General features: G+C 41.6%; 1 protein-coding gene across 1 annotated transcript in view; it reads left to right on the top strand.

Annotated features, from left to right (window-relative positions):
• Window positions 1-13,839, top strand: part of apbb2a (amyloid beta (A4) precursor protein-binding, family B, member 2a) — a 42,479-nt gene extending 28,640 nt beyond the window's left edge. Inside the window, 6 exon segments of the mRNA XM_083915781.1 lie at window positions 2,797-2,911; window positions 7,768-7,843; window positions 10,807-10,887; window positions 10,973-11,094; window positions 11,233-11,409; window positions 12,082-13,839. Of these exon segments, the coding sequence (XP_083771907.1) occupies window positions 2,797-2,911; window positions 7,768-7,843; window positions 10,807-10,887; window positions 10,973-11,094; window positions 11,233-11,409; window positions 12,082-12,258 (748 nt within the window). The 3' untranslated portion in view covers window positions 12,259-13,839.
• The last annotated feature ends 138 nt before the right edge of the window (window positions 13,840-13,977 follow it).

Consider the following 13,977-nt stretch of genomic DNA (forward strand, 5'->3'; position numbering starts at 1 on the left):
ACTGTGTCATAATGTAGTGGAACGCTAAGCCATTGAAATGAAAAGTACACAGACCTGAGCTGAGTGCATATACAGAAACACAAACACACACACACACACACACATCACACACACACACACACACACACACACACACACACACACACACACACACACACACACACACACACATCTCATGGGAAGACAGTGACTGAGGTGAAGGAGCAGTCAGTGTGATTCAGTATGTCATCTGTATTAACCATGGTATTAACGTTTCTCTTGTTTTTTTCTCCCTTGCTTTTTCTCTTTCACCCTCTGCAATCCTCCATTTTTCTATTCCCTTTTCATCTCCTGGTGTAATCCAATTTTCTCATCATCCCATTTTTTTTACCTGTCTCTGTATTTCCCATCCTGCTTTCCTTAATATTTCTTTCATCACCTTCCTTTCTTGCTCCCCCTTATTTTCCACCCACCTCCCTTTTGCTTCGCGGGACCCAGAGAAAGGTAACTGAACTTTGTGGTGTGTTTGAGTGTGAATCGTGCAGCATTTTTTTCAGTAATCGTTGTGCCAAGACTCCTCTCACCTCAGGTATCAAATCAATGGCTTTGCTTCACCCAGAGTCATTGTTGCTCTTTACAGGAGTAAAGGTCTAAATCACTGGTGTTAAATCATCAGTGAGGCAGACCGACCACAGGCGATATCCTATTAAGAGTTGCATGCTATTTTATGGCGTTCTGATCCCCCAGAGACAGTACAGAAGTCATAAAAGAACCATTTGTAGTATGCGAGGCAAGGCCACTCATGCTGCTTTGACACACTCCTTAAATGTCCCTGAACGTTGCACACTGGATGCAAACACACACACACACACACACACACACACACACACACACACACACACACACACACACACACACACACATATCACACACATCATTGCACTTTCCTATGTGGCCACAGGCACAGAACATTATTGACCCAAAGTGTGTAAGCACACAATTAAGCAGAGGAGACAGTCCGGATAATGGGCTCATAAACACAAAGAGCTCGCCCGCCGTTATAAATGCCATATTTCTGTGTGTGTCTATGGTTATTTGTTTGTGTGTGTGTGTCGCTCTGCTTTATCTGTTTACTCAATCTTTTCAGTCCTGGCAAAGAAAAAAACGTCCTCCCACCGTTTTGTTCTGCAGCTTGTCTCACCTGTTAATGAGGAAGAAGTGTGTCTATCTTTCATCTTGTGTGTATGTGTGTAGTCATCTCCCAAATATAGCCATGTTTCATCTCCCACCCACCACTTTTTTTCTGCAGAAAGTTTCTTTCCTGGTGGAGCTTCCTCTCTCAGTCTCACCCTCATACTCCTCATTCTTCTCCCATCTGGCACCACTGTGAAGCGTTGGGAACATAGTTTCCTCCGGCACGGGGACACACATCTGCCATCCTGTATGCTTATGTGTACCAGTGTGGGTGTGTCTCTGTGTGTCAACAAAAAAATCAACATTTTTCAGTTCAGGAATGACTTCAGACAAAGAAACCTGTTGTTTCCGGAGCAAAAGCACACAACATGCCACATGTTAAAGTGGATTTCAGTAATCTGTTCATCAAAAAAACCTTTATTGGTGTCCAAGGATTTACAACAACACCCTCAAAGCTTATGGCAGGCTGTAAATGACACAACTAAATAATAATAAATAAATAAATAAATGAGGGCACTAATTAAAGCAGAGCTCCAGCAAAGAATAGAGAAATATATCATAATGCAAATGGGGTAAAATTGGGGGGAAATTTCTTGTGAATAATTTTGCTGCCACTTTATTCCATCATTAAACAGCTGACAGGTGGGACAGATGTTTGTCAAGAGCCACCTCCTGACAACACACACAGAATGAAGAAGAGATGTAAAACCCACTCCAACAGAGCAGTTCCTGATGAGGGGGAATGAGAATAAAATGTGGGCTCAAATTAGCATAATATATTAAGAAAATACTATAGGTGTTTCCAAAAATGCTGCTGATAATACTAAAATGTAACCCAACAAACTGAAGAATAATGCTGAAGGGAATGTAAAATACAAATCGGCAGACACATATTTTCCATCCAGGAAGATTTTTTTAATGTTAACATGGAGCAATTTCCAAAGGTGTCCGTCCAGGGAGTCATAGCAGGAGGCTTTGAGAGGAAAACTGTAATCTGTTTACAGTCAGTATCTACTATTAAGTGTATTAACATCAAGTAGATAAAACCTGACTCTCACAAATACAATATATGGAATGGAGAAGTTATGAGGTGGAACAAATGTCGTTACATTTGCAAAGAGAGGCAAATTAATGTAATAAGGCTATTTATCCTGTTTTGTATGGTGTTGTCTTAGCACCACAATTGTTCTCTAAAGTCTCCTTTATCAAACGCGTATAAACACACGTACCTCATGCTACATGCTGAAATAATTCCCTCTGTATGGGGGAAGCAACATGCTTTCTTTTTTCTTCATTTATCTCTTTCCATTTTCATCAAAATTCTTATTTTTTGTTCTCCATAAGTTAATTGTGATATTTTTTGTGGTTTGTGTGTTTTCTTTTTTTAACATTTCCTTCCACTAAGCATAAAAGTTAGTGAACAGGTGGCGAATGTGTAAAGAAACTTTTAAGTTTAAATTGTAAAACAAGTGTAAAGGCTGGAAGATGCTTTCTTACTGAACCTTTAACAAAGCAAAAATCTTTGGTACATCATGGTGCTCCAGGTTTTTTTTGCATCTGTTTCCAAATTGCAATAGAAATGTACGTGTGATCATTCTCGTGTGTCTTCTGTCCGTGTTTCAGGGACTTTGCCTACGTGGCGAGAGACAAAAACACACGGGTGCTGAAGTGCCACGTGTTCCGATGTGATACTCCTGCCGCAGCCATCGCCACAAGTCTCCACGAAATCTGCTCCAAGGTGGGTGTCATTACTACCGCCGCCTTCGCATGAATGAGCTTATCTGCTGCTCTGAAACAAGCTATCAAGCATTACATCAAGCTTACTCCTGAAGAGAGTAAAAAAAATCCTTTTTTTCTGCTGATGCAGTTATCCAAAGGTGCTTTTAAGGGTTGTAACTTATATGCTTGTCCTACATGCATGTTATACTAAACTAATATCCAGGAGTTCAAAATGCATTTGCTGTGCCTTGTAAAAAATGTGTTATCTTTTACTAGAGAAGTAACAACTGAGGAGAGAGAGGGGGGGAATTTTAAGAGCCTTTACAGCGAGGAGAAGAGATAAGATTTAGGTTACAGAGCGAGAAAAGGGTTTTCAGTGTGAGTGTGAGTGTGTGTGTGTGTGTGTGTGTGTGTGTGTGTGTGTGTGTGTGTGTGTGTGTGTGTGTGTGTGTGTGTGTGTGTGTGTGTGTGTGTGTGTGTGTGTGTGTGTGTGTGTTTCTATCTAATACCTATATCCCCGGTAAATACCACAGGATCACAAGTTGTATCCAGATTTTACGCATTGATGATGACCTAAATCCTAACACACCAAACAGTAGACTCAAGCAAAACTGATTATTTGAAGCAATCTGATGTGGTTCTGAGTCTATAATCAGCGCAAAGTTTAAGACCCATTTTTCCACCAAAATACTAACAATTTACAAAGATAGGCAAAGTGAACTTTGAGGTGAGGAAAATGCCAAACTGTTGGAGCACTGCTCTCGCTGGTTGTCATGGCGCCACAAAAAGATGCCCCAGAGTTTCAAATATCATGTATGACTTTGCGAGTATGCGTAACATAATCATAGACCTGTTGTGGCTCAGACCTTGGGATGTTTTCCAACATAGTTCCACTTTCGCTCAGCTGAAGGATTTGCGGATTCTCAGAAACTGCAAGTCTCCATCAGGGTCAGTGTAAACGTTGCCCGGAGCAGCAGGTCTAATGGCAGCTGCAGCTCCATCATTTAAAAAAGTGGTGGCTGAAGTTGAGTTGTAGTGTCTAGATCTTCAACGCTGGAAGTAACAACGCCTGAGACGCCATAATGTAAGTGAATGACAGGTGAAGTCACGTCAGCGAGTACTGGCGATGTCTCTTTTACTGGAACAAACAGAATCATTGTCATTTGAACTGAAGCTCTGTCAAAGGTCAAAACAGGGGCTAAAGCTTAGTCATAGTTTTCATGAATATTCTTCACTGGAATCCCCCAATGTGCCTCCGCTGATCCAGCAGTTGTACAATAGCTTTCATCATGTGATATCTAGAGTTTCCAGGGGAAAATATATGAATGCTGTGACACATCCCAGTCCCCACGTACTGGGAAAGGCTCAAGGTCACCCCTGGAGCCCTGTGTGAAGAAGGTTGCATGTTGTTAACAACCTCCATTTTGGACACTGGAAGGACCAAACCAAAGTGGATTACCTCGACGCTGAAGGGCTGGTCCTTGTGCTTGACAAGGATACTATTGTCAAGTTTGAAGTCTGCAAGGATGTCAATACCCTCGAGCATCAATCAGCTGATGTGTGACAAGGCGATTTCGTTGAGAGACAACAAAAACTTTTTTCTCTCCCTCATTGGGTCCCAAAAGCGTCCAGCATCTTAAAGACAGGCCATTCAAGGTCTTGGGACTTTAAATTGTCCTTGAAAGTTCTGTTTGGGGTCAAAACCACTGACAACCTCCGGCATGTCCGCTTCTCTTTGAATAATGTCATCCTCACTTCTTTTGTGGACCTTGATGACTACAGTCTCCAACGTTTTTAAATTCAGTTACTTGGCAACTTTTCCAAAACATCCTTCTCCCCTTAAGATCAATACGTGGTAGGGTACAGACCCGTTGGAAAGTATGTCACGCTCAGGAAAGATTGACTCTTCTCATTACTCTGAAGGTATCCAGAAGGTCACTGACCAGATTCGGGTCAGTGACCAGGTTCATTCAATTCTGACTCATAAAAATTCTCTCTTTCATATCTTATTATGTGACCTGAATGGACCAAAGGTGTGTGGCCTTACATGAGTCCAGTTTTAATTTCTTAAGTCTTCTAAGCATTGCCATGTTTGTACAGTAACCATTGTTACAGGTGTGGTTCTCATCTATCGTGAGGGTAGTGGAAAAGTTAACTCACACACACAGGGTTCATTCACTCTGTTCTGCAGTAATACAACAGACTCTCCTCAGTAAATCTAGCTGTCCTGCTCACCAGGCATCACCACAGCCACCTGCACACTCCAGCACTTCAGCAGCAAATCATTCAGAAGCTAAATTCACTCACTAAAATCCTGTTCAATGTCTGGGTTGAGCTTGAGAGGAGGAGACCAATTTATAAAGTCTAATTTTATCTTATTTAGAAGCTCTGACAGTTTGAATGAAATACATTCAGTAATTTTAAGTGATATTATACAGGAATTAATTCATAATTTTAAGGGTTACTGCTAAAGAGATTGACGATGGGTGTTGTAGTATATTATCTGCATCTAAACGAATTTGATGAACAGTGAATTTTCTTAGATTTGTTTGACAGGTAAATGTAGTACACATTGCGAAACCGGTCTGTCCTCACACCAGCAGTGACCTTGTAAAGGATGAATCTACCTGGGACTACAGATCTCCTCCCTTTGAGACACGTTGACCCATTTAGAGAGGGGCAGTCTTCTCCTGTTAATTTCTTCTTATCTCCTACCCCGAATGAAGGAAGAAAGAGTGTGTGTGTGTGTGTGTGTGTGTGTGTGTGTGTGTGTGTGTGTGTGTGTGTGTGTGTGTGTGTGTGTGTGTGTGTGTGTGTGTGTGTGTGTGTGTGTGTGTGTGTGTGTGTGTGTGTGTGTGTGTGTGTGTGTGTGTGTGTGTGTGTGTGTGTGTGTGTGTGTGTGAGAGAGACGATGACTCTTCACACTGCCTATTTTACACATTGGTAGTTTTCTCTTTACTGCAGCGGAGAAACTTGGTGACCTGAGTCCTGCAGCTGTGCAGTGTGCCACTTCCTGTGTGTGTGTGTGTGTGTGTGTGTGTGCGTGTGTGTGTGTGTGTGTGTGTGTGTGTGTGTGTGTGTGTGTGTGTGTGTGTGTGTGTGTGTGTGTGTGTGTGTGTGTGTGTGTGTGTGTGTGTGTGTGTGTGCATGCATGGGTCTTTTGCATGTCCCCCTGTGAGCAGAGTTGCAGACTCACCCTGGACGTTGATTAATGACACCTACAATTAATCAAGTATCTGTAGCAGGAACAGTGCAGCAGCTCAGTGCAGGGGCCACGCAGACTATTCAACACTTTTGAAAGAGTGTGTGCACTGCAGCAGAAGAACAGAACCAAATTAAAGCAAATAGAGCAGTTTTAGACGGTTGAATTTAGCAGAGAGCGTTTTAAAGGATAAGACTGGATACTCTATATTTTGTCATAAAATCCGAGAAAACCACTAAAACCAGCAATGAATTTATCTGGTGCAGCCAAAGCCTGACACAGTTTCTTCCTCTGTGCCATAAAGCTCCATTGTTGTCCAACTATTTAAAACACCTCAGTAAGCTACAACGTTGCACTGGGCAACATGTTCCTACAATATGATCAAATAAAGCAGTAAAGTAATAATAAAGTATTTAGCCATAACAAGTACTTATGGACGTATTGACAAAATATAAATGAATTAAAAAATTGAACAAAAAAGTGCCTCAAGGGTACAAATACGTATAGATGTATCACACAACACAGGCAGCAATCAGTCACCAGTCAGATTTACCATTGAAATGATTGAAAAGCCAACCTGAAGAAGTGTTGTTTTTTTTCAACAGACTCATTTAATGGGAGTAGGGGGTAGTTTCACAGTCTGGGTGCTAGGATCGTAACAGAGCAATCACTCTTGGTTTTCCGTTTTGTATGCGATAGGTTTTGCCCGGACGATCTAAGTGACTTCTGAGTGGTGTAAATGTGTAGCAGCTCTGAAGGGCTTAAACAAATCTTAAAATCAATCCTGCGCTCCACTGGCAGCCAGATTAAGGGATTTTCAGATAAATTACTGTAAATACCTGCAGTATCATATTCACACATACATACATTTCAATACGATTTTACTGTAAAATAAGAATTTTGTGAAAAATGTGAAACGATTAGTAACAATATAAATGTTGTTCTTGCTGTAACTTTTTCAAAATTAGCATGATCTCCGTGCAAAAAGAAATCAGCCTGTCTGTGAATGAAGGCAGCCATGTTTAATGTAGTATTCAAATCGCCCCTGCAGCCTGCAGTGCATGGATAATCCACTCCAGATAACACGTGTCAGATCGGATTCAACCGTTTTGTCTGGTATGTATTGATCATGCCGATGACGGAAGTTGCAGAAAGTGGTGTATCAAACATGATACAAATGGCGTTATATTATAAGAACAGCACTGTAGTTTATTTTGAGTCAATCCAAATATTCCACCACTAGCGCGCAAAATCCATGAGTCCTGAGACTCATGAGACCTGAAAGTAGTCCCCAATAAATACACTTTACACCTGAGTAACTTCTGCTAACGACAGCGATTTTAGGAAGTTATTCTTTTAGAAAAATAAATGTATATTTGTGGCCCATTATTTAACGATTTACAGCTTCAGTAATGTGTTTGGGAAGTGGAAACATTTTGAGAAAAGAACACTGTTGGTTTTGATCTTTTCATGAGATTTATTGACAAAAACGAAAATATAGAATATTACCAGTCTTAACCTTCAGAGTGTTAATGTGTGTGTACATTTTTTTTAAATTTATTACATTTGTTCTTTTCTTTGCTGAAAATATTTTTTTGATGTGAGCCATTTGACCTCTGTTGTGTCCGCTTTCATTCTCTCTCTTTTTCTCCCCCTTCCTTTTTGTTCTATAGATTATGGCTGAAAGGAAAAGTGCCAAGGCTGCAGCTGGCAGCTCCTCCCAGACCGGCTCTGATGTACCCCTACAAGGTACACACACACACACGCACATACACACACACTTTTTTCGTTCGAGTCTTGTTCTTTTGTAGTTCCCTCGTGAGAAAATGAGATTTGTCAGCCGTGTGCTATCTTTCCTGCTGTGGTTTCTTGTCTAACATTACAGCATTCCTCCACATCTGAAACAAACCGTTTATGTGTGTGTGTGTGTGTGTTTTAAAAATGACCTTATCTGACTGTGAACATTAATAGAAAAGATAGCAGGGTGTGGTTCAATTACACACAGATAATGCTGACTTCAGAGCAACTCCTCGCTCTACTAACACTGGGCTTTATCCTCCCAGCGCTAATTCTATTCACCGTTTCCCATTTCACTAAGTCCCACTGCTTGTTCCTCTCAGTCCCAAGTAATTACAGGAAGAAAGAGAAAAGGCGCCAGCACAATTCATCCTCCGCTGTAACTTCAGCTGGTGTGTCTATCTGCTGAGCGTGGGGGTAAAGGAGCTCCGGCATCAGAATATAAAAGAACCATATCTGCGCTTCACTTACAGAGACAGTCAAACCTCATTAAAACCCAATTAGTCTTTCTTTTAGGCGAGGCCTGACGCACCACAGCACCCATCCCAACCCCAGGATCAAAGAACTTATTGGTAAAACATCCCTCACTTTTAAAGCTACTACTTGCTCGAACAGAGTGTGAAAAAAAACTGTTGGTATTCAGCGAGAGGTATTCGTCATGCAGCGGAATGACCAATCCATGAGCTCTAGAGGTCCGTTGGATGGGTTCATGTTCTGCCTGGATTAGTTCTCTTCAGAGTAGCTGGGAACGTGCAATCCCATGTTGGGACACATTTTAGGAGATGAGCACCGCATGATTTGGGATGAGCGCCGACAACAGGATAATAGCCCGGCTGTCCTCATCACTTTAAATGTGGAATTAATGTTAGAGAACCTCAATTCAGCATTCATGTAACTACTGTTTTCAGAGCTTTAGCAGTTCATACTGAATGTGTGAGGTATTAGGAACCTTTTCCGCCAATGATTGCAGGCAAAACACATTATCCCTGATTATTACACAGCTGTGTTGAATACTTGATTCTGATTGGTCAATCACATCATTCTACTAGTCTATTATTTCTCTACAACAGACCAATAATAACCGTCTAGCTCTGACTGAATTTCCCTTATTCAGTTTATACAGACCACATGGAGATGAGTTTATGATGGACTGTTAATCTCTGAAATTAAGAAATTAAGATGGGGAGTGTACAAAACTCAACATGAGTCTGTTATTTCTGAATAACAAGCGATTGCAATGGACGCAGTTCTTTTTAAATCAGTGTTTTGTGTTTAATTACTGCTTTCTCTTGTAAGAAGCTGTGTGATGAGCGAGATACTGTAGCGTGAGCAGGTTATTATTGGGGATTAAACCCCTTCAGGGTGATTAAAAACCCTGATGTCTGGGTCACCCTGTCAGGGTTTATTTCGCAATACTGACCGCTCGCTCTACATTATCATTGTACCTTACATATCTGGCCATTTGTTATTCAACATTTCTTTCAAAACATTTTTCAGATTTTGTGTTAAAGCAAAAGTCTCCAGCTGTACTCAGAGACCTTGAGGCGTAGCAGCTGTACATTAGAGATGTTGTAGGTTTGTATATGAACGCCCTCAGTGACCCACCGAACTTGGTCTCAGTAATAATTCATTCAATGTTGCAATCGATTGACTGATGTTACAGCAATAGTTAATAATTTTTAAGGTGGATTCTAGGGTTGTACCTGTTTTAATATCGTGTTGATTATTTTTATAGTTTTATTTTAGCACATTGGAGGATTAACAATTAAGGACGCATTAAAGTACCATAGGCCCCGGGGCTATGGTTAACTCAAGCACCATCATGAGTCGTCTATTGCCTTGAACGTCCTGAACAAAGAAACAAACTGAAAAATCAGCCATACTTATATAAGCACAAACAATAATATAACAAGCATCACTGTAGACTGCAGTTTAATGTATGACTGTTGTGGCACCAAATACAAGTCATATAATCATTATAAGCCTAGAGTGAAGCTAACATAATACAACATGGAAACAACACTAACTACTACACAGCCCTCCAACAAAGTGTTGTTATCTACCTAAGACATAACCAGTGGAAGCAAGTGGTTTTCCATCATTGTCCTTACACTTGTCCTCTCTGCTAAAACATATGCTGCTGGAGGGTTTTCGGTCGTCTGGACCTTGGGGGCTTGCAGCTTTGAAATATCCAATCATTCTGGGGATTTTTCCTAATAGCTGTGGCTGTTTTTTTTTTTTATCTCTTTGATATTTGCGTTTTTGGCCTCCGCTTCCCCTTTTTTGCAAACAAGGCTTTTGAAGTTAATTTCTGCCCAAACCAAGAAACCACAATCTAAAGACTGTCCAGTTAAACATTTAAGCATGTTTAGTCTTTGGCATTTACCTCGACAAAAGTCATCTCAAGCTCACGCAGCTAACTGCGAGGTGTGTTCATAGCGAGTATCCTGAGAGTCAATGACGTTAACATGATTGTTTTGCGCCTCATTCATTCATTTTATTCACTCATCCTTTCTGCATAAAGGCCAAGAAGGAACAGCTATGTTTTCATGCAGAAAACTCTAGATTCCTGCATGCTCATGTGTGGATATGTTTTTCATGGCCTAATCATGTCAACAGCGGCCTAAAATATTAAAATATTCACCAGTGTTTGTTTATTTCCCAAGTTTAAGCCAATTATGTGTGTACTTTACTTTTGGAACTTTGCGTTAGATGTTGTGGTGAGATAAAATGCCCTGCGGGTGGTCTGTGTGTGTGTGTCTTTAATGTGTGTGTCCTTAATGTGCGTGTGTGTGTGTGTGTGTGTTTGCGCGTGTGTTTGCGCGCGTGTTTGCGTGCGTGCGTGCGTGCGTGCGTGCATGCGTGCGTGCGTGTGTGCGTGCGTGCGTGCGTGTGTGTGTGTGTTCTCTCTGCAGAGTTTCCCATGCCAAAGACCGAGTTGGTGCAGAAGTTCCATGTGCTGTATCTGGGTATGACATCTGTGTCTCGCCCCATAGGTAAAGCTGATCTAATACTGAAACACACTTCATAACACATCCTGGACCGCCTCACTCTTCAGTCTCTCCTGTGTTTTGTCCTCAGGTATGGACGTCATAAATGGAGCCATAGAAAGCCTCCTGACCTCCACGGGCAAAGAGGACTGGACCCCCGTCATACTGAGTATTGCTGACACCACTCTGGCTGTCATCAAAGAAAAGGCAAGGGTCCAGTTGTTGCTGTCCTGAGGAGTAACAGATGAATAAAAGATGATGTGAATGCGCTTGTAGATTAGGGAGGAAGATCTAATAGAGCGGCGTTTAGCACAGATCTAATCCTCCTCTTGGCTGTGTGTGTAGGAAGAGGAAGAGGAGGTGTTGGTGGAGTGTCGAGTCCGTTTCTTGTCCTTCATGGGCGTGGGTCAAGACGTGCACACGTTTGCCTTCATCATGGACACCGGGAGCCAGCATTTCCAGTGCCACGCTTTCTGGTGCGACCCCAACGCAGGCAGTGTGTCTGAAGCTGTGCAGGCAGCATGCGTGGTAAGTTCATATTTATTTTCTTGTGAAATGATGATGATATTATAGTATGTGTGTATTTTACAACATTCCGAAAAAAGATATTAAAAGTGTTTTTGTTCACAGAAATAGATTGGAATTGTGTAAAATACACTTCTTCCTAGCTTGCCAAGCGTTAGATGAGAATATCGATACTGCTCCACGTCTGAGAGTGCTATCAATATTCTCATTTAACCCTCAACAAGACTACAAATAAGCATACTTCCCAACATTTTTAAAACAAACTGCGGGTAACATACATTTTGCTTAAAGGGATAGGTCTGATTTTTTTTTTATGTGAGTCAGTATGTGGTCCTCACACACGTCAGCGTGTTACCTACAGTAAATGCCGATCAGCATGTCCCCAGTTTGGAGAAACAGGTAGGCACAGAAGCTAAGCAATTAACTGCTGCTTGCCACCTAAAAATCAAATCAATATCAGTTTAAGTGTGCTCAGCAATACACTGCTTTGCTTCCGTACTCCTGCCTGCTTCTCCAGATTGGAGGCGTGCCCACCGTCACCTACTGAAGCTAACCCACTGACTCTGGATAAGTACCTCATACAACTTCAAAAGATTTGAACTATCCCTTTTATTTTTTTCGTCTTTTTAACCCAAATGATAGAAACCCCTCTAACCCTGTCCTCCTCTTCCTCAGCTGCGGTATCAGAAGTGTCTGGTGGCACGGCCGCCCTCCCAACGCGCTGGCTCCTCTTCCTCGCCCTCTCCGGACTCTGTGACCCGCCGGGTGACTACCAGCGTGAAACGTGGCGTCCTGTCTCTCATAGACACTCTGAAAACCAAGAAACAGCCGTCGGAACTCCCCCAGCAATGACCGTCACCAGTGACCAAAGCACCCCCCCTCCCCCCAGCCGACGCCTATAGACGCCACTCACACACTATCGCCACGACAACACCTAATCAGTACCAGCCATGGTAAACAACGATGTACATATATGTTAACAAACACCGCCGCAGATCAAGGAAAGAAGAACAATCCTCCAGTACGCCTGATGATTAAAAAAAAAAGACAAGAAAACTCATGTGCTTCATGAGGGGGAATGGAAAGCTGGTGGTTGAACTTTGACCTCTGAATGCTGCTGTGTCCAAAATGGAAACCAATGGACACCTTTACTGTATGTGGATTTCAGGGCTGGATGGAGTACGTGACCAAAACTCTCCACCGACAGAAAACAGGACATTTCGATTAAGAGACTGGTTTATGGAACCGCTTGTTGGTTTACTCCATTTTCTTTCATGCTCTGCCCGTCCTGTAAAAAAAATCCTCAGCACAGTATGAGCTCCTGGACTGGACGCCTGAGACGACAAAACGTGGGAGGTGAATAGGGAATAGGGAAAAAAACAAGACAAGACCTGCCAACAAGCTCCCTTCCACCAAACAGCATAAAAATATTTTGATCCCTTCGATGTGCATCAGTCTTGAAACGAACAAATATCTGCAGAGGATGAATGAAGTGATTGAAATAATAAGTATGTAAATGATTGTATGTAGGAAGAGAGATTTTAGGGCACATAACTTGTGGACGAGATGGTGTAAAATGGGATGGATCAGATGCAGGTTTTATTTTGCATGTTTTCTTGATGGGATATGTCTTATGTTGATGAGTTGTTAAGGGTCTCGGTACGAAGAGTGGTGAACACACAAGGACTCGATGCTCTAAGCACAAGTCATCTCCACTTGACCGTGACTGGATTTACACTGGCACAAAAGAATCTGACCCATACCTGAAGAAAAAGCTAATTAATAAAAGGTTATTCACAGAATCCCAATGAAGTGTCACTCATCAAGTTTTCCATTCCTCTGTGGATGAGTAGCTCAGCCAATGGAAGGTAGCTGTTTTAATGTATTTTGAAGCTTTTACTTAGTTAAGATGGCATTTTTTTTTTTGCATACAGTATAGATAAACTGAGTTTAAAAGCTCGGGAATGTTACATTGCCTATGTTCAAACTTTACAATTTCCTCAGGAATCTTTATGTATACACCCAAGATTATGTGGTAGCAAGAAATTCCAGATCCAGGTTTTGATTGGCAGATGTGAGGCGCCCGTGGCTATGCGGACAGCGGTACACAACAGTGTTGGCCCTGTTTGGACCACATGAAAAAGATCAAATATGTGCCATACAATAATGGTTAACTATGTTTTCTCTTTCTCAGTAAATCCAGCTACTCCCACTCACACACAAATACACACATTCAGCAGTACAAAAACAAAACAAATAAACAAACGAAAAAGTCTGCTGTCACTGTTATCAAATCCTTAACACTGCTCCTATGGCTCGTGGCCACATCCTGCACTCCACATGAACTCTGTGAATGCAGTCTGATCGAAAGAAAAAGACACACACAAAACAAGAAAGATGCTGTAAATCATTTCAGTTCTGTTCTTCACTCATCTCTACACCCTGTTAATGTAATCTGTTGTGACAATAAATGCATTAAAGAAAAAGGAATAGCTTCTTGAATACATCCTTTATTTTTTTAGGTCAGTAGAACCCTATGTAATGGCTGTCCATCATGTAGTAACATTGAAA

This window comes from Echiichthys vipera, assembly GCF_963691815.1.
Source record: "Echiichthys vipera genome assembly, chromosome: 6".
NCBI lineage: Eukaryota > Metazoa > Chordata > Actinopteri > Perciformes > Trachinidae > Echiichthys > Echiichthys vipera.